This window comes from Dermacentor variabilis, chromosome 2, assembly GCF_050947875.1.
Source record: "Dermacentor variabilis isolate Ectoservices chromosome 2, ASM5094787v1, whole genome shotgun sequence".
Lineage (NCBI taxonomy): Eukaryota > Metazoa > Arthropoda > Arachnida > Ixodida > Ixodidae > Dermacentor > Dermacentor variabilis.
The window spans coordinates 182,605,477-182,632,300 of NC_134569.1; the positions used below are offsets into that span (position 1 = coordinate 182,605,477).

Genomic DNA, 26,824 nt, shown 5'->3' on the forward strand with positions numbered 1-26,824 from the left:
ACCATAGCCACTGAGTAACCACGGCGGGTTTCTGCAGCCGTTATCACGTGCCTAAATTGGATCAGAAGGCGTGACTTATTCCGCTTTTCTTCTAGCGAACTTCGAAATTGTGCTATTGTGAAGTTGTGCTCCATCCGAGCAGGTGGCCATATTTATGTGACATACGTCCTTTACGTAATACGATGGAGCGTAATTAGAAGAAATAATCAAATCCGACTAATTATTAAGAAAAATTTCGAAAAAAGAAATCGTGCGAACTATGAAAAACAAGTCGCAATCAAAATTACGCTGAGGCTTTCTATCTTCAGCCTGCCTCTCTGCGCAATTAAAAAAACGCAAACACTGATGCTTTCCTTCCTTAAGCTTCAGCCGTCACGTTTTCATGTGCGCAAAGATCAAACTAACTCAAAGATCTGCCATACCACGAGCAGAAGAGATCAACAATGCCCTCTGTCTAGCAACAGTTCCTAAAACTTAAACTCTCAAAATAATAATATCGGCGAAGAAATGAAAGCTCATGAACTCAATCTACAAAAAGTGCCTACAAAGCAAAAAGCACTCCTGCCAAATAAAACACGACTAATTATAATTCCCCACAAAAAGCGTAGCTCATCAAGTTGCGCGTGACTTCTCGAACTGTATGCAACACTGACAGTTTGCCTTACATTTCTACACGTGTCATCGCTTAAACCTTTCACTTGCAGTTATGGATCTAACCTGAGCCGAAAAGGCTAACAACCTAACAAAAGAAACTACGGTATTCCTTAAGCCTCCCAAGCGTCTAACGCACAACTAAGCTGAATACAGGATGAATACAAAAGGAAAAAACAATTTGTAACCCGACTTTCTGATTTCCTTATTCTCGGGCCTCAAACGCGTCCCTTTCTTTGACACGAGCTCGAGGGCATCGCGCATTCCGGGGTTTTCACAAGGTGCGGTCGCGAAGAAGGCAAACGACGCTAATTTGCCTGACGCACCTGGTAGCTGCGACATTAGAGCAGCAGCGTCCAAGTACTAGAAGAGGGCTACATTCACAAACCCGAGCGCGCACTGCCCCTTAATCGAGTTGCCTTTTTTTGTCCCCGCGAGTGGCCGGTTGTTGTAGTAGCCTACAGTTCGCTTCCCTTTGTCCCTCGGCTTACAATGCGCTGTACGAAATGTGGTCAGGCGACGGTTACTATGCCTGAATCTTCGCGAAACTCTCCTTTTCACGACGTGTGTCACGCCGATCCCTGATCTCAGAAAACGCCTAGGCTTGGGATTTACTCTCCTTCGCTATTTTACACACTCTGGCTGGATCCTGACCTTCGAGCATTTGGCTCTGTCGCCTTGCCGCTTAGCACGTTTGATTCTAGATGCCTCGACACCGACCGTGTCCGGCTTTCTTATCTTGTGCCTATCCCTCTTCTGTTCGGCATCATTCGCACACGCACGCGACATTTCGTTACCCTCTCTGATTTCACAAATCTACCTATTTTATAAATAAATAGGCTACTTTCTCTTGAAGGCTGGGCAAAATAGCCGACTCCGTACACGCTTGGCCTAAAATGCCCTCCGATTCTGGTGCGGGGAAGCCGCCGCTTTCTTCGGCAAATGCCTTCCCATCGCTTCCGGCTACTAACAAGTCTGCCTCGTTACTGCGCGCAGCTGTCTCGGGAATCGCTTCATGGTCCTCAGACCGCTGCTCAATAGGGTACGCGCTTGTCAGTCTCCGAGTCTCCTCCCGTGTGTTTGCCCTGTAAGCTCCCATATTGGAGAAGGATTCTCCTCGTTCGGTCACCGTTTACTCCGGCCTATTCGAAAAGTAATAGTATATGACGTGGTTATTAATCTCTTTGTGACAATTCTGAGAGCCTGTGCGCAGACCGTGTCCTTTTAAAAAGCTCTGATAGCGGCTATGGAGTCGCTGTAGCTGTGAGAAAGATTGTCGTTGATGAGCGCAACGACGATCGCAACCTGTTCGGCTCGTTCAGGCTTCCTTGCGATTCTGTGGCTGCGGGTCTTGTGGATTCGCGGCCGTCCACAACCGCCACTGCGAAAGCTTTGTTTCCCGCGTATGCCACCGCGTCCACAAAAGCTGAGCGTTCGCGGTACGCCAAGGCTTGGTTAAGCAGTAATTGTCCTCTCGCTTGTCGTCTGCCCCTGATGTTTTCGGGGTGTACGTGTCTGGGTATAGGTCAGACCGGGATTTTGGCGCAGATGTCCCGTGGGAGGCCCTCAAAGTCTTTTTCTACGTTTTCTTGAGCGAAGCCTAGTTTCTCTATGATGGCGCGCCCCGGAGGCGTCGTTGAAAGCCTACCAAGCTGGGTGCGCTGCTGCGCTTCGGCAATTTCTTCCAGGGTGTTGTGCATGCCTAGGTGCCCCAGCTTCTCGTTGCTGGTGCAGGTCGGAATGCGAGGGCTTGCTTGGTGACCTTCCTGATTTGGGAATTGAGTCTGTCTCTTTCGGATCTTGACCAGTTGAGCATTGCCGCAACGTATGCGAAGTGACAGGTGACGAACGCGTGTATGCGTTTGATGAGATCATGTTCCTTGAGTCCCCCATGTCTATTGGCAATTCTTCTGGTGAGCTCGATAGCGGTGTTGTTCTTGGTGATGAGCTTCTGAACCGTAGAGGCATTGACGTCTTGTCTCTACGATCATACCCAGACTGACTTTGTCGACGAACAGGATGGCGTGTCCCGTAATGGTTCGTACGGTAATTTCCTGATTGTAATCGAAGTCTGACGAGTATGGCCTGCGGCCCTTCTGCGTGGGTCTGCGTACGAGCAGTTCCGACTTGGTAGTCGAGCATCTGAGTCCTGTGGGAATTAGAAATTTTCTACGGTGTTCACTGCTTCTTGCAGAATGTCCTGCGCTATGCCCGGGGTTCCTTTGGAGACGCACATGGTGATGTCATCTGCGTATACATGGTGTGCTCGAGCTCGTAGATCTGTCCAACTTTCTCAGCAAGTCTCGCCATGGCAAGGTTGAAAAGCATAGGGGAGATGACCGAGCCTTGGAGGGTGCCCCTGTTCCCCAGCGAGAGTGTCTAAGCGGAGAGGTCGGCAAATCGCAGCGTAGGCGTCCTGTTCTTGAGTTCGGAAATGGTTGAGTTCGGAAATGGTGTCCCCAATGTATTGGTGAAGAGGTTATGGAACGCTTTCTCGAGATGCAACCCGAGAATGGCCTTGACGTTTCTAATGGGGTCATCAATAATTTGGTGCTTTATTAACATCATGGTGTCTTGAGTTGATATACCGGGTCTAAATCTGCTGAGAGTGTGCGGTAACAGTCCCTTGTTTTCGAGGAATCTGGAGATTCTGTCCTGCACGGCGTGTTCTGCCACCTTACCCACGCACGACGTGAACGATATGGGTCTGAGGTTCTCGACGCCCGAGGGCTTGTTGGGCTTTGGGATGAGAACCGTCTTGGCATTCTTCCATTCTGGTGGCCCCCTGCTGGAAGCCCAGGCCTGACTGATTCGATCCTCAAGGAACTGGATGGAGTCTTCGTCCAAGTTACGAAGGGCCTTGTTACTAACACCATCCGGACCTGGGGCCGATGCGCCGTTCAGGTTTTGAAGGATGTCCTGAATTCTTCCAGGGTCAAGAGTTCGTCGAGGTGAGGGTTGTCCGCTCCCCTGTACGGGGCACCGGGTGCCTCGGCCTCATTTTCGTGGCTGCTCAGGAGTGACATGTGCCTCTCGGCAAGTCTTGCCATAAATTCCTGCTCGTTGGAGTATTTGAGTTCGCGTTTTGCTATCTTGTCAGCCGCCTTGGTCTGGGAGCTCCTGGTTTGACCCTTGTTAAGAAGGTGTTTGAGCAGGTTCCAGGTTTTGCCCGATGTCATGCTGCCATCGGCCCTTGCGCATACTTCGTCTCATTGTTGTTTGGAGAGTAACACATAGTGGTGCTCAGTGACTTTGTTCAGTAGTGCGATCTTTTTCCTAAGTCTTCTATTGAGTCTCTGGGTACGCCATCTCTACACTATGGATCTTTTCGCTTCCAGCATGTGAGCCAGCTTAGTGTCTGTCCCGATTGTCTAGACACCCGTTTCTATTTCTTTGGTCGCCTTGCGGGCGTCCTCCTTGAGTTCTTGCGTCCACTGTTCTAGTGTAGCGGGCTTGTCGGCACGTTCCTTTCTTGCTGTCTAAACGCATCCCAATCCGTGTATCTACACTTTCGTAGTGGTTTCGAGGCGATTGCTATTGACGTTTCGACAATGTAATGGTCGCTGCCGAGGTCGTCGCCGGTACTATGCCAGGTGGCCCCCTCGGTGTTGAGGACGAGCGTGAGGTCTGGGGTGGTGTCCTTCGAAACCGAGTTGCCCATCCTGGTGGGGTAGTGCGCGGACGTGATCAGGGTGAGGTTCATATCTTCCGCACTGGTGGCAAGATTTCTGCCTTTGGCGCTGGTTGCGTAGATTGGGCCGTAGCCCCAATGTACGTTTGGAGCATTGAAATCTCCGGCAATAATCAGTGGGTTGTCCCTGGCTTTGTCCCTGGCCTTCTTCAATAGTCTTCTGAAACTTTGCGCTCTGTGGTTTGGGCTGCTGTACGTGTTGAGTGCTAGTACGCTCTTGGCCTTCTTCCCTTTGGGAAAGACTTCGATGAGCAATCATCAATCTATCTCTGGCAAGCTTGGCCCACGCGAGCCTGTTGCTGACAAGGGTCGCTACGCCGCTGCAGGCTTTTGTGAGTGGAACGGCAATTGCTTAATACCTCGGAAGTGTGGGTGCGTGGTGTTGGTCTCTTGAATGAGTATGATGTCCGGCTTGTCTGTAGTGTCTCTGATGCGTTGTTGCTGGACCGCTTTCTTGTTTCGAAACTGGTGACAATTCAGTTGCCAGAATATTAGCTTGCCTTGATTCCTCGTTTGCGCTTAGTGCCTGTCGGCTGGTTCTCGCTTCTTTGCCTTCTCTATTTTTTCTTTCTACTTTTCTTACTCTACAAACCCACAAGGAGAGGTCGTAAAACCTTGCGCGAAGAGGAACGGGAATATTCTAAAATACCCATTACATTGGCAGATGGTACTCCCGTACCGCCCGTAGAGAAAATTAGAATCCTAGGGTTACACCTGCAACTGCCGGACTATTCTTTACTAAAGTTTCTTCTTCTTCTTCTACTTTTGTTACAGACTGTACCGCCGTTCTGCGTATGACGATCTCGCTTGTTGCAGTGTTCCCTCTGACCATGGGGGAGGCAGGGAAGTTGACCGATGCCGTTGAGTGAGTAAAGACGGTTCTCTCTAGACTTTCGATCCAGGCGCCGAAGCCCTTCTCCTTAACTTCCACCTTGCTCCTTAGGCCGTCGACCACCTCTACTAGTCTGTTGTGTCCTTTATTTAGTGCTTGGACATCGAATTGGAGTTGACCTAGGGTACTAAGGATCTTGTCCATTTACCGTCTATATCCTTGGCAGGCGTGTCGCCTTCCGTGGTCTTGGCCTTGCGTTTCTTGCTGGCTGGTGTGACCACGCGTGGGGTTTGACTAGTCGTTTCTGATTCCGCTGCGCTGGAGGGAGTCGGACTGAGTCAAATGTCCATGTGCGTGTCCTGTGTCCTGCTCGAGTGCTTTGATTCTTTCTAAGATGACTTTGTGTACATTATTCTCTGGCAGCACTTGCAAGCTCACATGAGATTGGTCTCTCAGCGGCGCGCATAAGTAGGCAAGGTCCCCGTCGTTGCGGAAGCCTGGCATCCCGTTGTCACCTTAACTCGCTGGGCCCTGCTGTTGGCTCCGGCCGGCGGTGCGAAACGCACCCCCGAGGTGGAGCGGCCCCGGCTCCCGGGTGTGCGGGAGCGGCCCCTGCGACCTCTGCTGGCATATTGGGATCCCGAGGTTCCTCTGGATCTGGAGCGTCCTCTAGGCTCATGCTGTCCGTCTGGCAGCTGCGCCGTTCTGCCTTAAGAGACTCGTCGCCTTTTTTCGAAGTTTCTTGGCCGCAATGGCTGCCTGCTTGTACTCGATTCTTCGCCTGCGTACCACGTACGGGACCTGGTATCTGTTCTTGCATTCCTTGCTGGTCGTGCGGTATTTCTCGCCGCACTTTGCGCAAGAGACCTCTTCACATGCGTAATCTGCTTCGGGGTCTGGAATGCCGCAGCCCCTGCAAGCCTGCTTCTCCGGTGTGGGGCATAGGTTTGCTCGGTTTGCCACAAGCCTGACATATGGCGATCTGCCTCCTATAGAGCGAACACACTACCCAGGCACATCCGTACAAACGTGGTTCGGAACTTTGTGTCCTTCGAAGACCACGATCACGGTCCCGGTCTCCCTAATGCGCTTCGCCGCCAGTGCGAGTGAGTTTCTCGGGTTCACGACTGACCTGGTTATCGTTTCTTGCGTGTGGTGGAGCGGAATGTTGCGAATGACTCCCTCGCACGTGTCGTCCGGTGCAGCCTGGTAGGAGGAGGCCTCGTATTTCTTGCCAGGCGATGGTAAAGCTCTCAATTTTAAAATATCCGTTGACGTTCTCGGGTAGCGGGGAACACATGAACATGATGTTGTTTGAGATTGGGGCAAATCGCGTCCCCGTCGCACTGCGTCGGTTCAAGTCCGGCTGCTTCTTGAGTGGGCTGCACAATTTCCAAGTTTCCGGTTTTGGCGATGTTCAGTCCGCCGCGGATGCCAATTACTACTTTGGTCTCGTTTTGCGGGAGCAAGGGCATTCTACTTGCCTTGATGATTTCTTTACGGGCCGACACGGGCTTGGGTACTTTCGCTCTGGCGCCGAGGCTGCCACGTTGGCGGCCACATTAAGGTTAGGATTAGGCTTGGTCGTTCTTCGTGGGCGATGTTGCAGCACCCGTTCCTGATAGAAACCTCCGAGGGGTCAATTTCTCGGCCGATCAATTGGTAATTCATTTCAGCGCACTTGGCAAGACTTGGGTAGATTTCTTTGTGCCGGCGGGAGCCCCGGCTTCCTTCCAAGCGGTGAACTCGTCGGCGAGTGCATCGTTAGGGTTAGTGGGGCCCTACTCGACGTTCGCGTTAGCCAACGTGGCGCCCGTCTCGGGCACGGAAGTCCTCGCGGAAGTGCACAAAATAATATAACAGGGTCGAAAACGGTCTTGAAGTGAAGCGTATATTTATTTATTTATTCAAAATACCTTACAGGCTTGACGAATGAGCATTGGGTAAGGGAAGCTTCAAAAATTTTACACAGTATAAAGAGCAAACGATTATGCAGAACATAAAGCGTTTTGTTAATAATAATACAACGGAGAGTCAAGTCCACACAAACTCTGAAATTCTCACATTAAAAAAGAAAAACAAAGGCATACAAGTAGCAACGCATACAAGAAGTTTTTTTTTTTTTAAGTAACAAATTAATGTTTTGCTTTGACGGAATTTTTCTTTGTTAGCTTGAGCTACCAGGATATCGGGAAGGCCGTTCCACAAGAGGATGACACGTCGAAGCGCTGATGAGTTAAATTCGTCTGTTTTACCAAACGTGCGTGTGAAACAAAGATGATTATGCAATCTTCGTGAGATGAATGGAGAAAATTCCAGAGCTATTGGTGATGGCCTTGGTCCGTGAACGTACTTGCGAAACAGCAATAAAAGGGCTACATCACGACGAGTGTTCAAAGAAGAAATTGATAAATTTTTTACTCGAGACTGATATCGTGCTTCTTAGTATCCTTGATTTTTATGTCGTCAACGCCTGCTGATGTGGACACTTTCAGATTATTTGTAATGGATGCGATGCCGTCGACAGTAATGTCGATGGGCTCTAAGAATGGTAGTCAGGGTCAGCTACCTGAGGCACGTTTGAATCGTTTTCTACGGTGTATACTGATGATAAGAATGAATTGAACGCGTTTGGACAGTCATGGTCTGGAATTGGTATGGGGTCGTTATCATGCAAGATGACGTTGCTGTCCTGTCCCTCCGGACACACTGATTCCCAATTTTTTTTTGTGTTAATTGTGAGCAGGGATGGCAAATCGTGCCAAAAGTATTTATCTCGAGCAGTGCGTACTCTAGAGCAGTAGCTTTTCAAGAATTCGCCGTATTTTTTCCTAGATATGGGAGTGGACGCGCGTTTTGCGGCCGCGCACAATCGCTTCTTTTTATTTCTTAGTTTGTTAAGTGACGTATTGAACCATGGGTTGTGTTTATCATTTGTTATTTTATTTACGGAACATGTTGACTAACAAGTGTTATTAACGTTTTTTTTTTGAACAAATCCCATTTATCTTGAACTGTTCGGTCACTGAAACAAGGAAGTAATACACTGACAAGAAATGTTTCAAGTTCAGCACTGTAATTTTCTCCATTATAGACACAAATTATCTTAATTGTGGCACCAGAAAAACGGGACGGGACTTCAAGGTTTACTTGCAATAATTTATGGTCACTGAAACCATCTAGATATGTTATTTCTTCAACAGTATTAGGGACTGTTGCCAATACTAGATCCGGTATATTGGAATCACGAGTGGTGTGACTTACGATCAGTGACACGTTCAAATTTAATGCTAAGGCAATGAAGTCTGAAGAAAGGTGGCAGGTCGATCACAACTGCTTGCAGTTTATGGAAGGAAGATTAAAGTCGCCGAAGAGCAAAATACTTTCAGCCGGACAAGCCCTAACGGCGTGAGTTATACTGTTTTGCAGGTCACTAACAAAGAACACATTTGAGTCAGGACGACGATAACCGCAACCTAACAATAATTCTTCAAAAGGAGTCATGCACGCAACCCAGACAATTTCTAGGTTAGTGTCGGCATCAATTAAATAAGATGTTACCGTCTTCCTGACGCCTATAAGTACGCCTCCACCTCGTTTACTAGTACGATCACATCGATAAATATTATACGTGGCATGTATGGGACTTATTTCATTATCTTAAATGTCAGGATGGAGCCATGTTTCTGTGAAGATGATAACGTCAGAACCTGTATCGTCTAATAAAGAAGAGACTTCATCGAGCCTGCGCACAAGGCTTTGAATATTAGTAAATGCTATTGGTAGTGACGGTATGATCCGAGGTTCTGGTGCCTGCTGGCAGTCATGCTTTCGAGTGCTATGCTTCAGCTATCTGCTCAGCTGCACTACTGTGCTAGTGACGCCATCGCACACGTAGGTTGTGTCATCTATGCGCATTCGTGTTCCGAGAGCAGCAGAATATGGCGGAGCAACAACTCCAGCACGACAAGAAGTCCAGCAAGGTAACGACATTCAACGGTGCGGCAGCTGCGACTACTGATGCAACACGTGGTCGTCCTCGCTACCGATCCCGGGGACACAGCCAGTCCCAAAGTCGCAGTAGGTCCAGGGTCCGCAGGCCGTCCAAGGACCAGAAGCAACCACGAGGTCGAAGCCGATCTGGGAGCCGCAGCCTGACGCAGCAGAAACAGCCACCGAAGGAACCTCAGGCCGCGTGGACGAAAACGCCCGACCATCACACCAGGAAGGCGACAGCGGTGAGTTGGTCAGCGCAGTTTCCCCCTCTTTCCTCCTCCCTTCCTTCACCTCCGTCCGCACAGCAAACAAACAAACAAAACAAACTGTCTCCCACAGCGACGCTTTCACTCACCCAGACACACACACTCGCACCTGAGAAACTCCCTCACAATTCCTACACCAAACAAGAAGTGTGCGAAATGATACAGGAAATGGCGACTGTTTTAAGAGCGGAGATGCAAAAAAAATGAAGAGATCATGGCTGATGTCAAGCACATGCTACAACAGGTCATACACCAAGCCATGACTGACATGAAACAATTCATCAGTGCAACTTTTATCTCAACTTTCAGCCATCAAAACGACTCACTTCCACATGACACTAACGCCACTAGAGAACCAAGAAGGTCACACCCTTACACCCGTCCGGCTCGTACAACAACACCTGCCCTCACCTGCGAGGCGGTATCAACCAATCATTGCCAGCAAACCTAAGAGGCGCACTACCACCACCTTCCGGGTGTGGCAATGGAATTGTAGAGGGTAGCGAAGGAAGAAGGGTTCCCTCACACAGTTCCTAGCCACACGTCCTCACCCACCAGACGTTATAGCACTTCAAGAAGTGCATTGCACTTCCACACTCAGTGGATACATTGCATACACCGACAAGCATGACACCACCAAACAACCACTAGCTGCCACCCTTGTGTCCAAACAAATCACATTGATAGAGCACACGCACAACAGCTCCCACATTCCGCATGTCCTCTTAGAAATTGTACCTAGGAATCGATATGAAACCACCTTGTTTTTACTTAATATCTACAGTGCACCCCAATCGCGACGAGACGACTTCGGACAAATTTTTTCGGCCGCCAGTAAACAAGCCAAGAAATTGATTATTTTGGGAGATTTCAATGCGTCCCACCCAGCCTGGGCGTACCAAACAGAAACTCCAAAAGGCCGCTGTCTAGCGCACGCCATGAAACTTCATCAATTCACTCTGCTGACAGAACCTGACAAACCAACCAGAACGGGCAACAGTGTAAGCAGGGATACCTGCGCTGACCTAACAATGGTCAAGGGGTTGACTCAATGCTCCTGGAACAACCTAATGGAGAATCTGGGCAGTGACCACAGCATTCTAGCCACCGACGTCCAACTGGTGGCCATACGCACCCCAGAACGCTCAATTAACATAACACACTGGGACACTTTCTGGCGCAACAGAACCAAATCTGAACAACACGACCGGCCATCTCTACGCGAGTGGACGCAACAGCTACAAGCAGATTTTAAAGCAGCCACTAAGCAAATTACTGCAACAACGGAGACACCGGATGTGGACAGACATCTGCTCCATCTCTGGGATGCTCGAAGAGGCCTGACCAAACGATGGAAGAGGCAGAGGCACAACCGTAGGCTGAAACAAAGAATCGCCCGGATCACAGCAGAAGCTGAAGAATACGCCACGAGCCTCACTAATAGCAATTGGCACAACCTCTGCGACCGCCTTAATGGCACACTAAGTAGTTCCAAAACGTGGTCCCTCCTCAGAGAACTACTCGACCCAACGCACACAAAAACGCACACAACGAACACAGTCCGCACTATCATCCACAAAGAACAAATGAATGATGACGCGCTCCTCCAAACACTGCAACAAAGATACCTTGCTACAGGCCACCGACCGGAGTACAAAGACTATCCACACGAGGAAGAAACCCAATTGGACGGCGATATTACTGAGACAGAAGTGAGGGCAGCCCTACACGGCATAAGACGAAACACGGCGCCCGGAGCAGACGGCATTCACTATGCACTGCTGCGCAACCTCGACGACCAGGCCATACGGCAACTCACTGCATACTACAACGACAATTGGCAAAACTGAACGCTTCCACAGGAATGGCGACACGCCGATATCACCTTAATTCCGAAACCCGGGAAACCGCTGTCCCTCCAAAATCTCAGACCCATTTCCTTGACTTCGTTTATTGGCAAACTCTTCGAGCACGTAGTTCTAAATCGCCTCCAGCCTCACCTCGAAGCGAACCAATTCTTTCCCAATACCTTATTCGGCTATCGACCAGGTCTGTCTGCGCAGGACATACTCCTACAACCTTAGGAGGATGTTGTGGATGGTCCAAGTAAAGCTCAAACAAGAGCCATTCTGGCGCTGGACCTCAAAGGAGCCTTGGTTAACGTCTCACATGACTTCATTCTAAACAACCTTGCATTCTCCCGATGCGGAAAGCGCATCTATGATTATGTCCGAGCGTTTTTATCTGACCGAACAGCCACCATCGGCCTAGGTGATATTCGGTCGGATATCATAAATCTTTCCTGCAGAGGGACTCCCCAGGGTTCGGTTCTCTCACCCACCCTGTTCAACGTGGCGATGGCAAAGCTACCACCGCTCCACGACAAACTTCCGAATGTGCAGCACGCCCTGTACGCCGATGATATTACAATCTGGGTGACTACAGGGTCAGACGGAGCCATTCAAGACGCACTACAGGAAGCCGTAAATATAGTTCAAGAGTATGCAACAGCCGGAGTACTCACATGCGCAGCTGAGAAGTCGGAGCTCCTGCTTGTATTCAAAAAACGGAAAAAGGCCGATATTCCACCAGCCATCACATTGCATCTCAATGGCAACGTTATTCCAAGAGTAGACAGACTACGTGTACTAGGACTTCACATACAACACAACGGGAAGGCCACACATACCCTACACGTGCTCCGCCAACAAGTTACCCAAATAACGCACATAATAAAGCGCATTACAAACTGCCGACAAGGACTGAAAGAAAAAGACGTACTCCGAATCGTGCAAACCCTCATAATTAGCCGATTAACCTACCACCTCCCCTATCATAATCTGACTCAGACTGAGATGCACCAGATGGACACCCTCCTCCGTACGGCATGCACTAAAGGCAGCGCTGCGACTACCCCAACATGCGCCTACGCAGCTCCTACTACGACTGGGGGTGCACAACACCATCCGCGAACTAGTTGAAGATCATTTTAACAGCCAATTGCAACGTCTGCAACGAACAATGCAAGGGTGCCACATTCTATCCCGGCTAGGATACCAAATACCAAGAAAACTACAACAGGAAAACCGCACACTTCTTCCGCTTAGCATTCGCAACAAAATTCACGTGACCCCAATTCCCCGGAATATGACCGTCATAGAGGTCGACGAAAGGCAAGAGCAAAAGCCCTGGCTCGCCTATTCGGCGATGACAAATCAAACACTCCAGTCCTATACACCGACGTGGCCCGCTACCCACAGAAACGTGCCCTATGTCTAGTTGTACTAGATAGTGCAGACATTCTGAGAGCTTCGGCCACGCTCAACACTGTGGACAGTGGCACGGTGGAAGAGGCTGCTATTGCCCTAGCCATCGTGCACGCTACAACCATGCCGGCGCCGGATGGACCTATCACAGTGCTCACTGATTCTCTGACCGTCTGCAGGACTGTGGCACAAGGGAGGGTGACACCCTACACACACCGCATCCTTACATAATTACACCCCACAGCGTTACACAGGGTGCGTATCGTCCGGACACCTGGACAAGCCTCTCTCCATGGTAATGAACACGCTAATGCGGTAGCCCGAGAGCTCGCTAACCGGGCGCCATTGGAAGAGCTGTCCAACCCAGACGACGCACTGACAGAACCACTGAACTACACTGAAACTCTACAATATTACAGAGATACCAGGAGACACTTCCCTCCACCACATAATTCCCTTAATCGAGAAGATGCCGTCGCGTGGCGACAGCTTCAAACTAATTCATTTCCCTGCCTCTTTTATCTTCACCTCTTGCACCCCACACAATATCCCTCATACTGTCCCTATTGTGGAGCAAAGCCCACAGTATATCATTGCACGTGGGAGTGCCCACACCCTCCGGGCTACTCCCCTATTTCTTCACCTTCCCCTTCCTCCTGGGAGACTGCGCTGACCAGCTCAGACCCGCAAGAGCAGCGACGGCTGATCCGGCGGGCACGCGGAGTGGCGTGAGCCAATGGGGCCCTGAACTAAGGGCTCCACCTGGCGAGGATGTCGCCCAAACTCATGATAAATAAATGTTTTCTTTCTCTCTCTCTCTCTCTCGACGCTGAGCTTGAAATACTTTTTTTCGCCTTCGCGAATTCGATCAGTTTTCTTCTTGCTTCGCGTGTTGCTGGGGAGAAGCCTTCTCGTATCGAAAACCCGAAGCCCTTAAGCTTTCGCGCAGATAACGAGATGCGTTCCTTATCCTTGTAAAAGGTAAACTTCGCTATGATGGGTCTCTTTTTGTTATCGGTGTGCTTGCCTAATCTATGCACCCTTTCGAAGTGCGTGCCTGATAGGCTTAAGTTTTCAGCACAGAAACCGACAATGTTCTGCTCGGACGCAGCCCAGTCCTCTTTTTCGTCGTCCTCTATGGTAAGGAAGAGCAGGTTTGAGCGTCGCATTCTCTTCTGAGTATCATGGCACCGTGAAGAAATTGTGGCCAATCGATCAGACACACCGCGAAGGATATCAGCACATGCTGTTGTAACAACCGAGCTTCCGGATGCGGGAATATCGACCAGCGCGGCGACCTTGGCGTTCAGCAGCTTGATTTCACCTTCAGCGGCCTCCTGTTTTTGTTTCGAAATTTTTATTTCAGCGTAGTCGTGCTGGATCCATGTTGCCTGATGAGTTGGCTGGCTCTATCCAAGCTTATCGTCATGCGCAAACATTGCGGCTGTGCTGGAAGCGAATCCTCTGCAGCAACATGGCACAAACCGAGCAGTCCGGAACACACGATCCAGGTGAACGTGACCTGAAAAGGCAGCGGACGTAAGCCTGGCATTCTGGAAGTGGTGTCGTGCCACAAACGGCGACCGACCTTCATAAACGTAATGCCGCGGTGGGATGGCACTGGTTTCGCAAATATTGCACTTAATTTGAGCAGCTGGACGCGGCGTGTCCAGCACACCAATGTAACCTAAGCCGACCGACACACCGCTGCCACCGCTGTTGTGAAATCGGGGGTCCGTGGGGCTACGAAGGTTCCATGGATCGTGCCGCGTCAGGTGCCGGGAGCAAGAAGTTCCGAGAGACGTTCAAAAAATGACAATAGGTGTATGTACATATATACATGATCGAGCTTGACAAAAAAGGCTGCATCTCTCCGATCCCACTGCATGCTAAAGTCTTTGCACGTCCGAGGCTCTCCTCACAGCAGTCCAAATCCGCTTTTTATCCCACTTATTTCCCCTTTTGACTCCTCGGCGTAATGCGCTGTTCTTTTTCTTGGCCAATCACAAACGCCGAAGCGCTCACAATATGCCACCCATGACGTTCCACCTTTCTGCCGGACTCCGCCTCCAACGTTGCACAATCGCCTCCACATAGGAGGCAACCCCGTAAGAAGCTGTGAACCTGATGTCGACGCGGTTCACAAGGGAATCCTCGACACTTGCACCTTTCATCAATTAGTGGCATCTTCGTGACCGCCAACGTCTCAGGATCGGGAGGCTGGGCTTCGCGGTAGTCTGAGGGCAGCGCTGTCATCTTGAAGTGAGGTGTCATTGCGCGTCACCGTCGATGCCCGATCCAGTCGCCGTCCGGGCGGGCACTCGTCTCGCCTCTTAGCTCTGGGCGGTCGAAAAGCCGATGATACGGAACGTAGTTGCTTGTGCGTAAGTCTGAATTGACGTTGATTTAGTTGCCTTTAGTCGCCTTGAGTAAGCGATGAAGTGTGAATAGCACTCCACAGCTGCGCGTCTGCCCGTGAAGCATGCTTTGTTCTGAGATGTCGCCAGGCGCAACAGTGGCAAGGGAAGATAGCGAAGGATGAGCCTGGCTACGCACACGCTTCATACATGACGGGTCTGTGCGGGGCAATGTGATGTGTCACACCAATGCTCATGGCATTAATGTCGACACTCATGGTAAGCTGGGTTCTGCTGGAATTTTTATTTTGCTTGCATAATGTTAACCCAAAGCGCGTATTAAAACGGAAATCAAGGGCCCTCATAATATGTACGTTGTTGGCTTTACGTAATTCCCTGAGTACTTATACGATATATGCATTTATGCCCTTCAGCTCCGAAATGCCGCGTAACTCTGTTCACATTGTCGTAAGTACCCTTAATATTTAGAAACGCTAACTCTGAGCCATTAAAGCCTCTTTACTGACTTTCACAAATATATTCTCCTCTATGCGTCTGCCAAATCCTAAAGGGACACTAAAGTCAAATAGTATGTCAACCTGTACTGTTAAAATGCCATTCTAGAATCTACGCGCCCCAGGTTTCTTGCCAAGAAAACACGTACAATAAGAGAAAATCGCGTCTGAAGGGACGGCATTCTAGCTCTATTTATACCACCTGCCCAGGTGAAGGGAATTCTGACGTTGAATACGACATTGACACATTTAGTGCCGCCGGTGAGTGAAACCGCGAGCGATAGCCACGGCTACGATCTTTCTTTTCTTCTTTTTATTGTAGCTTAACTACATAAGCGGGCCCAGAAACCGAGCGAAGTGACAGCCGACAGCATTCCAAAACATCACAAGGACGCAGAATTTTCTGCTGGTTGCAGAATTATTGCTTGTCACATGGAATAGTAAGTCAGCCTTTGCAGTAACTTTGCTTCGCTTTGCCCCATCTCACGCGAAGTGAATAACATCCACGCCAGTTTCAGAGGCCACGAAATCTTGAAACATTCCTGACTTTTAGATGACGGCACATGATATACCGCTGACGGCACGGGGTGCAATCTCAACGACAAGTACGGCGCCCATTTAAGCTATATCTACTACCCTCTGGTTAGGTCATTGGCCTCATAGCATGTTTGCGATTGTTTTTGCCGGCATACGATAGTATTGATCACGGCAACAGCAAAAGGAGGTCGCTACTTCATTTTCTTGACGCCGCGCCCACGTAACGATGGTCCCGCAGCGGGCCGCAGCAGCAAAACCGTGTCCGCCTATCGCGTTGCTTGTTGCTTGAATATCGCGTGTATGTGGTTGCCCCTTTATTATAGGCTTCGCGAGCAAGGAAAAGAAGCGCAGCACTACGTAATACAGAAACCACCAAAATATGAAAGCGTGGGCTGCGCGGAGTTGAGAGAAAACACCCTTCGACCAAACAACGCATCTTTGGCAAAGATGGCGTCAACGAGCTCTTGCTTCTAAGAATCGAAGTAGACAAGTAACATTTTCCTCCGTGTTATAATGCAATGCTATGATCCTTTCATTAACAATTGTTGAGTACAAGCGACAGAAATGTAATGAGGAGTTCGCTACGTCATCAGACTAGTATTAGGTGGTCTCAGTGGAGTCAAATCGTTTAGCTCAGTTTTTCAATTACTAAAGTTCTGTCATCGACATTAGCGACGTCTTAAACGTTCTCAAACATTTATGCATAAATTCAGCGTGACATAACAGTTGCCTTTAGTATCCCTTTAATCAATTTAGAGGTTTAGAAGTATTTTGTTTTTCTCCTACAAATACAAGCCATTACGAAACCCCCATAAGAGATACACGCGCCTACCAGAATTCATTGCCTCATCAAACGAAATCTGCTTCCAACGCAGGTCTTCGCTGTAGCAGAGCCACGCCGCTTACCAAACTGGTCCTTGAGAGAGCCGGTGGTTCCGTCCAGCTTGAAGCCTTTCGGACCGGTTATCGGAAGCTGTTCGGGAACTACTTGTCGCGTCCGGTGCAGCAACTCGTACTCCAGGTTGTCACCACCGGCGGTGCCGAACAGGTCGGAGAACGCAACGCAGATAACGTTGCCGCTGCTGCCCATGTCCGCCCACTGCGAACGGCACTGGGATGCCACTTCGGACCGCTTCGCCAAGGCCATCCGCCGTACGGGCTTGACGCTGCCGTCTGCATTAGTTCATTATAAGGTGAGCTATTGTGCGCGGAATCTCGCCAACCTTTCACGTGGAACTTTTTTTTTTCGCAAACTACTTCGCAGTTAGACCTGTCGTCGCACGTCCCTGCAAGTAGAAGCTGCTTTTAATAGCGCAAGCGCTCATGCGACTCCACCAATGACATGCAGCGGAGTAGTCACATGATGCAGAGCTCGCTTCCGTGCTGTTCTACCAGATAGAGTTGCTCTCTGCGCATAACTGCACATCCCTAGCACCCCTGTATAAATGCTGGTGACTTTCTCGTATTTGCCCAAGACGCGCGTACTTGCGTGAGTTGCAAGAGAGACATGTGGAACGTCTCACGGCCCCGAATCTGCCCAAGGTACTACAGTACCACTCAGGAGGACTGCGCTTTGCTCCGTTTGTCCTTATAGCCGAGCTGTTCTGTGTGACAGCAGTTAAATACTCCGAAATAAGCTTGCTATCCGTTCGTGCTTAGTAGTGCCGCGTCAAAGCGTTAAGCTCATCACTGGGAGGTCCACAGATCGTCGCACGCGTATGATAAACTTTCTTCTTGTTTATTTTAATTTGGATTTTTATATACCATTTCCCTTTTCCCATATGTAGTAGTTTTTCTTTTACTACTCTTCATCGCGAGGCCTGACAAGGAAGGTTTTTGCCAAAAAGAGCAAGGCCACGTGGCGCAAAGCGCGGCGACGGGAGCCTCGATGGGGACCATCCGCTTTAGAGGTTCCTCTAAAGCGCGCCAGCGTCATGCACATCCAATGTAAACACAGAGACCACGGAAGTAGCTGAGGCAAGCACTGGAAGTGTGGCCGGGTAGATAAACACGGCAGTGCAAATGGTATTGCCGTGAAAACGGCCTATATTGGCACGGTGTTGCTGCAAATTCGTTTTGATGTAAAATATTCATTTACAGGTCATGCTTAAGTTCTTGTTCTTGAGAGAGCCGCGCATGCGTACAGTTTGCCCATGTGGTAGGGGCTCCTCCCGTCGCCGACGAGCACAACACTGGCAGAGCGCATGCGAGACAATGCGAAGAGGCACACCTTATATTACGTGGCCCCGTCACACTGACACGGTCGAACCACAAACGGCAAACTACTGCTGCTTCATCATTACAGACTCTGTGGCGGCCGCTGTGATCCAGACTGGACGGCAGTTTAGGCAGCGCTTACACGGGAGCAAAGCGCACCGTACCCCATATTATCTATGCAACCGCACATTAAATACGAGAGACCCGCACAAGTCCCCAGATCTCGCAAACGCCTCCAGCGAAAGTGCCAACACGTCTCGCTCCCAATTCTCGAATCAGTGCGATGCTCGGACAAGTCTGTATTCGCATAGAGGAAGAAAAAAAAAAAGAACTAGGAGGGAGCGCACGTGACAATCTTGAAGCCTAATCAAAAACGTTTAGAGGAGTGTAATCGGTCGCGCACGAGGCCAATCGATCTTTTGCAGCCCCGTGGAAAAAGGTTATACTTAGTTTAAGTATAACCTCCTTGGCGCCATAGGCGTGGCCGCCGTCATTATTGCTCACATGTCAGCGCCCGCCCTTATGTGCCTTCTTATCGGTGTTTGCTCGCGTCTTTACAATGGCCACGGCGACTGCCGGCACGGCACAGACATAACAGCTATATTATTGTGTTTTGTCCGACTCAAAAAAGTCCCTTGAGAGATGTGGGGACTTTTTGCTGGAGAATCTTTTAACTTTTTTTTCGCCTCAAAATCTGCCTTTGTGCAAATATATACTAAGGAGGACGGCACGCTTTGCTTGGTCGGCTGCCTAAACTTCCGTCCAAACGGGATCATAAGTGGCAGATAAAAAGCGTAATGAAGAAGCGTCAGTTTTATGTGGTCATTTGTTTGCCCGTGTTATTGAGGCCAATGACACACCAGGTTTGTCGCTTCGCAGTAAGTCTTAGGTGCTAAGCGGGTGGCACGCTCGTCGGCGACAGGAGTACGTGCAACATGGGTACGCTTTGCGTATGAGCCACCTAGACATGAACAAGAACTTCAGTATAATGCGCAATGGAATATTCAACACTAAACGAATTCGAAGTAACATGTAATTATTCATTGGTCTGCGGCAGCAAAAGCGGCCTCCACCAAAGCACCCATGCACGCGTTTGTGTTGGGTCACTTCGCTCCGTAGGTAGGAAGCGTCCGTTTCAGGCGAGCACATGGCGAAACATAGGGGGGGGGGGGGGGGGGGAGAAGAGGCGCTGTACAAAAGGATAAATATATATATAGTAATGCAGAAAGACAAAAATAAAACTAAAGAAAGTTGAAACACTGGTTTTCAGCACACAGCACTTCATTCCGAGTGGACAGCTTTGGCACGGCGCCACAAAAGCCCGACGCGAGCTTGCTATCCCAGCGTATTTAATTGCCGCCCCGTAGTACTGCTCGGCTAGGGATAAACGGAGCATGGCACGCCCTCCATCGTTGCATGCAGCAGAATTCGAGGAGCAAAAGTCCCCACAGGTCTGTCGCGCAACTAACGCATGCGTGCGCACAAGGGTCGGACACACACGAGAAGGAAAGTCTCGTGGGCTCAGAAAACCGCAATTTCGGCCACCACAGTTTTCAGTGAATACATAGGCAATAAAAAATATTTGGTTAAAGCTTCAGAGGCAGTGAGTTTACGTACGTGGCTGGGAATTATGCATTTCGTCTGAATTGCAATGTTACTGCGTGTAAGCTTACCAGCTGAAGGCAACGAATGTAGCAACTTGGTGTTCGCTTTAGCCTTTTACCCTTTATAATCTAGTATTTACATCAATAGCTATGTGGGGCTGTTACGGCCATGCGCGTGTTGTCGTCGTTAACTGTATGTGCAACTTTGTTCGCAAATAGGCGTGCGTGCGCGCGTGCAAAAGACGCCTGTTTGCGACCTGCTCCGACCTGGATAGTATGTACCGACAGCTTAATTCTTGACGTCAGCGCTGATCAGAGAACTTGGAAATGGTTTCCTGAATAGTTACCGTGATAATTAATATGTATTCGCGTACATGTGGACAATAATGTTGCAATTTCTCCCGAGAGGCGAAGCATCGATCCCGACAGCAAATTAGTAGACAGCTACATGATGTAACGTTGTCAGTTTTATCGGCCGAATAAACTCGTAAACATTCGCTTACAAGCTAAATTAACAAGTATGCTGTCACGAGCGCACAAGCTAGCATTAACACATCTCACTCGGTGGCCGCCGAAACTCGCTGTCAAAACGCTCAAGTGAGGAAGCACAGCAGCTGGCAGGAGCGAGCGAATTAACCTTCATGCTGCCTCTCGCTTCAACGCGAGCTAAGCTGGGAGGACACAGGCCACACGAAACTATCGGCCTTCGGTGTGCGTGGGCTCCGTCCGCATCGCAGATGACTTTCAAGATAGCGCGCGCACGCGTAGCCGCGCCATACGCCGCAGCCGCCGGAGTAGAATGCCCAGCCTCCCTTCCTGACCACCCCGCGGTGCCTTATGTTGACAATAGACGGTGTGCTTCCTCCCAGCTTTCCTCCCTTGCACGCGAGATTGAGCCGCCTTCGTCGGCTCACCCTCGTATGCTTTCACTCGCACACACAGTATGCGGCCCGCAGGGGCGACGTTATCGCCTTTGGAATTTATGCGGAACATCGTGGAGACGCCGACGGTAGAGATGTGCCTGGAGTGTCCTTATAATTGCTATCGCAATAATAAGTGACTGAACGACCGCTCCCTGCCTGTTTGATTCCCGACCCATAAAGAAAACTCGCGGTGCCCGCTTAGTATTCACGTTAGACATCACTCTTATAGAAAGTTATGTTGTTCGAGTATGTATGTCGCGCTTGCGCGTGGAGGGCGTATCACTTACTTCCAGGATTCCGTGATACTTTGTGTGATACAATTTCCGTGATACCTTGTGTCAGCGGTGGCGCTCACGCTTTCTCCAGGTAGTGTTGGTCTGTAGTGCGTCCCTCACGCTCAAGAAGGCCCAGGAAATCGGACGAGCCGTACAGAAAGTCCACAAGACCTTCAAGCTTTTAACAGCTCGTCTGTTCAGCGCGTCTCGACGCAACGCCAAGATGGCGTCGACAGCCATCACCTTCCGTCGTGAAGCGATCATTGCCATTCCTTTAACTGTATCATATTCAGGATATGTATCACATGCATGCATGACATGTTAAGACGTGCATGCATGTCATAGCGTAATTGCTGTCGCCGGCAATTAGTTGCCCGTCATCGCCTGCAATTGGCTGTCCAGCGTTGGCAGTAGAACTGGTGCGTGCTTAGCGGATATGTGTGCGTGTCGAAATGTCGTAAACGAGTTCACCCGCTGTGCCGCCGAGGCGAATGAAGCTCGTGCGCAATCTCATCCCGCATACTCAAGCTTCTGTCGAAGTTCATGAAAGAGCACCTCTTCCCTATGCATTTCCACCCTTCGCTGTCCCATGTTCTACATAAGTAGTACTACGCGATTCCAGGCCTTTCGGGGGAACGTTGCTTAGGTGGCAGCTGATTGATGATTGTTCTCGATTCAGATTGTGTACAATGGCAGCGAGCCTCTGGAGCCTCCTGGCACACAGTGCACGTACTGCTTACTGTAAGAGGTCTATATGCTCCTAAATTGAGCAGGGTTGCGCGTACTTATGCCATTTTTTCCCACGCATTCCCAGCGCTGTTCCGTAAAGCCACTCATAAGGCGCGCCGGAGCTGAAGGTGGCACAGCGTCTGCACGCTACTGCTACCATGCCTTATGATGCGAAGCATTTCTTGCCTACTGTAGGCATGTTGAGTCTCTGCATCTTTCTGTCTCTCTATTTATCCCCTTGATCCTTCTTTATGCTGGAGGAGTCGTACTTTAAATTATATTTAATTGGATTTATTCATGAGATGAATGACATGACTTAACTGCATGGCATGGCATGATATTCATGCCATCAATGACGTGAGTCTCTTACGACGTCGTGAAGCGATCATTGCCATTCCTTTAACTGTATCATATTCAGGATATGTACCACATGCATGCATGACACGTTAAGACGTGCATGCATGTCATAGCAAAAATTCTAACGTGAATGACATGACATGCATTTTAACATGTTTATTTTCCCTCCAATTATGTCCCGGGGTGCTATAGCTTGGGCCACTAGGTATCCCCAGTTGAAAAAGACAACAGCAATTCCTCTCGCAACTACAGAAATTTCTGTCGTACGACAGAAGTTCCTAACGTTTATGTAGTTGCGACAGACATTTGTGACGTTACGACAGAAATTCTGCTGTCGCAACAGAATAATTGTGTCGCGAAGACCAAGAGTTCTGAAGTGGCAACAGAAACGTTCTGTCGCGACAACAGTTCTGAAGTCGAAACAACAGCTTTCTATCGTGATAGCGACTCTGACGCTACTGACGTTACGTCGCAACAGGAACATTCGGTTGCGACGGCCAAGAGTTCTGAAGTCGCAACAGAAGCGCTTTCCACCACGGCCCTTTAAAATAGTATGTCACTTTCGCATCGGTGGTGTACGCTGTACTTTTCTCTCGCGCGGTATTCAATCGTGCTTCTCTGAAGCCGGCAGTGCTGATAGCACTGGCAGCGGTATTAAAGTCGACGGGGCCAATTGTTATAATTGTGCCGTGACGCCGCGGCACCAGCAACGCCCTACTGCCTCCTCAATATCGGCCGCAGATCAAAATCATACCGTCTGCGGGAATGGCTACGGATCCGTTTTGTTATATTTGGTAAGATGGGGCACACAGGCCTCTGGACTTACATGTGCGGTTACACTGACACATTAATTAATTTCCCAGATATATTGCACAAGCTTACGCGAAGCGAAAAAGAAGTTTCGGGTTGTTCCACAAAGTTGCCTGAAAAGCTGTCTCATTCGGGTCTCATTAACCTGGTTCAGCGCTACCGTGAGAAGCCAGTATGCTGTCAGAATGAAGACTCATCCCCGAATGTTTATGTAGTTATTTTGCATTGAACACACGAATTATATGGGCGCTCAAAAGTGTAAGGAGCGAGAGACAACTGCCGAAATTAACACTAACAACCCTAACAGTGTCCCCGGTCGCCGTTGTCTATTTGTGAATGTCTTATTCAATATGGATATCGTACAGCAAAATCGATGTTCTAGCACTCCACGATGTACCTGTCTATGGTAACAACACTTTTGCTCTTTTAGAGATGCGGGAGTTGACGCGGTGGAGTGAAAACGCATCTTAGCTGTCAAAATGTAAACAGCAACGCAGACAGCGATTTTTACTACTGACATAGCCAAAATGTACGCTGACAGATATGTTCGGCGTGGTGCAGTGGTAAGATGGTCGGCTAGGGATCGTCAGGTCCCAGTTCGAATCCCGGGCGGTAAGTTCTTACTTTTATATTTTTATTTTTTACTAATAAATTTGCATATTTTTAAAGAGGTCTCTGTCAATTTTCAATTAAATATTGATCAGGAACTACAGAACTTTCGACTACAGGACTACAGGACGTCACACTACAGACAACAGAACGACAGAAACAATGTCACAAAATACGACAGACTGAGAATTTCCTGTTGTGTTTTTCAAGTGGGTTTGCTTTGCATGTCATTTATATTCATGTCATGGCATGCCATGTCAATCATGTGATGTATGTGATATTAGCCGTTCATGTCATTCGTGTGTTGCATGTCATCATTCATCATGTCAGGCCATGTTTCATTTTGCGCATGCACATCGTGACATGTATTTTATTCTATGCCATATTGTGTATGTCATGGCATGTCATTTATGTCGTGACATGAATGACGTCAAGCATGTGATTTACGTGATTTGTATTATTTCATGGGTGCATGTCTCACTTGTCAAGACGGCATTTCGAGCGACGCTTGCAATGTTACTGTTGTGTCACGCCTGTCATGTGGTGTCATTACATTCCACGTACGCGATTCATGTCATCTCAGTCATGATATCATGACATGACATGTCATGCGTCCATGTCATTGTTCTCACGTCCTGCTATTCCTGCTATTCATGACATTACATGTCATTAATGTGATGTCAAGCGTGTTATGGAAGCAGCGGATTTCGATGTCGATGGCATTGAAGGTAAGGAAAAGTCGATGACGCGTCTTTGAAGTTCGCTTCTGTGCAGTGCGGCGGAAGACTTGAAATTATTTTAGACCATGTTATGGCGTCTGCCGAGCAGCGGCGCCAGCGGCTAAACAAAATATGATCAACCATTCCCGTACCGGAAAATGGCTTCCCGCTACCTTCGCGTCCATTCCCACTTCTGCTCACGCCATCGCCCTTGGTGGGCACGCTGCTCTTCCTCAGTGCGCACAATACGCGTCCTACCCACAGCACAGCCACTACGCAAATACTGGTAACGTCGCTATGCGATGTTGACGTCACAGTAAAGAGGCGCACACATAACGTGGGACTATAAACGAGCCTTTAGAATTCATAGTTCGACATTATCGGGGCGAGATGCGAGCACAGCTTTCACCGCCGCCGCCGCCGGTTCTGGCGATGCGTCATCCGGCGGCGCCGGCGACATCGCGAGAAGCGAACATGATAATTGCCGACTGCCGAGTTTGCTGGGTTCAGTTAACGTTCGTTTGCAGGGCACGCTCGACCTTCCCTCTTTGTAACGCGAGCATGCTGCTTAAACTGAGCGTTTGCGCTGTTGTCTAAATGCAAATGTCGCGCAACTGAGTGCAAATGTCAATGTCACCGCTGTTCACAGGTCATGGTACACGTACATCTATGCTTCTGTGCAAATTGCATCAGATTAGCATCCTTGTTGCATTGAAAAGTTCTTTGTCCCTTTGGACAAAGAACTGAAAAGTTCTTTGTCTCGCTCTGGTCCTCCAGGGAGGTTATGTGAGCCGGACTTTCAGCAGTTCTCTTGCATTGTAGTTAGGTTAGGCCTCGTTTACTTGATGCTTTCTATACTGTATCATAATAATCAACGGAGATTATTGGATAGAGTATTCTCGTCGCGTAGTATTCCTCGTACGATACAATCTGGGCAAGCAAGCCTCGCACCGTCAGGAAAGAGTTAATTATTCGAGTGGACAGCTAGTATTCAAATAGTGTAGCTTTCATTACGCTTTGGATGTTTTCAGCTAAATTTTATTTGTTGTGCGGCGAACTTTCAGCTGGATATTTCAAGATCGCGCCGAGTGCTTAGTATGCGCTCATTTATGTACAACTGATTTTTCTCCGATTGTATTTCACGGAAGATAAACCTTGAGTCGTCACCTTAAGCCATCATTTCCATATCAGGGAAAGGTCACGTAGCAGCGCAAAAGCATTCTTTCTCGCCTCAAGCACGCCGCAGCAACAGTACCAGTGCGCCCGAAAGCCTCCCCGACGCATGAATAGCCCTTGGTTGCGAGCACCGCGGCACGGCGGGGGAGCAGGCCATGCCCACCTATGAAATTACGCTCTCTCCGTGCGATTGGGATGGCCTGTGAAAAACTAGCCAGCGCGCGCAAATCTCGGAGGCAACGGTCTGTTTAACTAGTGTAGCTCAAGCTGATAGTGATACCGCCGTGCTGAGAGACAACGTATGGCGGCAAGCGAGACGACGCATCCCCGAGAGAAGCACAATAAAAAATCCCGAAAGATAAAAAAAAATGTTACCGCTCAGTCCCGAAACTTCGAATAACACCTAAATGGACTGCAGGGGGAATTAACAAATTAGTCCACTGGCAACAGTTAAGTTTTTTGCCACCTACGAAAGTCCGAAGGGCGCTCTTACAGTGCAAGATGGTGCCAATTTAGGGAAGATTGGGAAACAAGCAAATGCCATGCCAATACAGGGGTTCAACCGGTAGGTAGTACCACGAGTGAAGAACTGGATTTGCCTGTAAGAAACTGGACAGGTGACAACCTTACACCGCTGCTACTCGCCCCTTTCCTTTTGTTCTCTCTAACTTCATCACACTGTTGCATGCGCTAACGCGTGCCTGCTTTGCGAAGCCCAGCTTAATCTAGCCGCTATGTAAGCACCGAGCCACCGTTTGGGAAAAACTGAAGCATCAAAAGCTGACGTACTGTAGGCTTTCAGAATGAGGTGGTCAGTCCGCGGATTCTTCGGCGCGTACACCACCACTGACGGGTAGGCATACTCCTGCATCACTTGGAAGGCGTCGTGGAATACCGGATTCGGTCGCGCCGACAGCCTCTGTGGGGCCACGTCAGGCACGTCCAAGGGAACTATGAGCCAGCACAGCGCGACCAAGCTGACCAGCTCGAGTGCCAGCGCAATGTAGTGGCGCTGCACCGACTGCAGCCACAGCCGACGCCTGACGACGTGGAACACCTTCGTCAGAGTCATGCCCGGCACGGAAATCCTTGTAGGCTCTCGACACTGCCGCTGCATTAACACCGGCAGGGTAAAACGAAGGTTCTTGTTAGCGGTATTCTGCAAAAGGAGCGTGGGTTTTTACACTGGGCCGCTATAACGTAACACTGTTTGAAACTTTTCTATTTCAATTCTGATATCAGCCTTTCACGATTGGTCAAAAAACTTTCGTACCACCTCCACCCCCCTTTGCCT

General features: G+C 49.3%; 1 protein-coding gene across 1 annotated transcript; it reads right to left on the minus strand.

Annotated features, from left to right (window-relative positions):
- Nucleotides 1–9,188: 9,188 nt before the first annotated feature.
- On the minus strand, nucleotides 9,189–26,634 carry LOC142570583 (uncharacterized). The gene is made up of 3 exons (XM_075678954.1): nucleotides 26,320–26,634; nucleotides 17,018–17,284; nucleotides 9,189–9,328 (listed from the first exon to the last, which is right to left on the minus strand). Exons 1-3 carry the CDS (start codon nucleotides 26,600–26,602, stop codon nucleotides 9,189–9,191), a joined length of 690 nt encoding a protein of 229 aa, XP_075535069.1. The 5' UTR covers nucleotides 26,603–26,634.
- Between the last annotated feature and the right edge of the window lie 190 nt (nucleotides 26,635–26,824).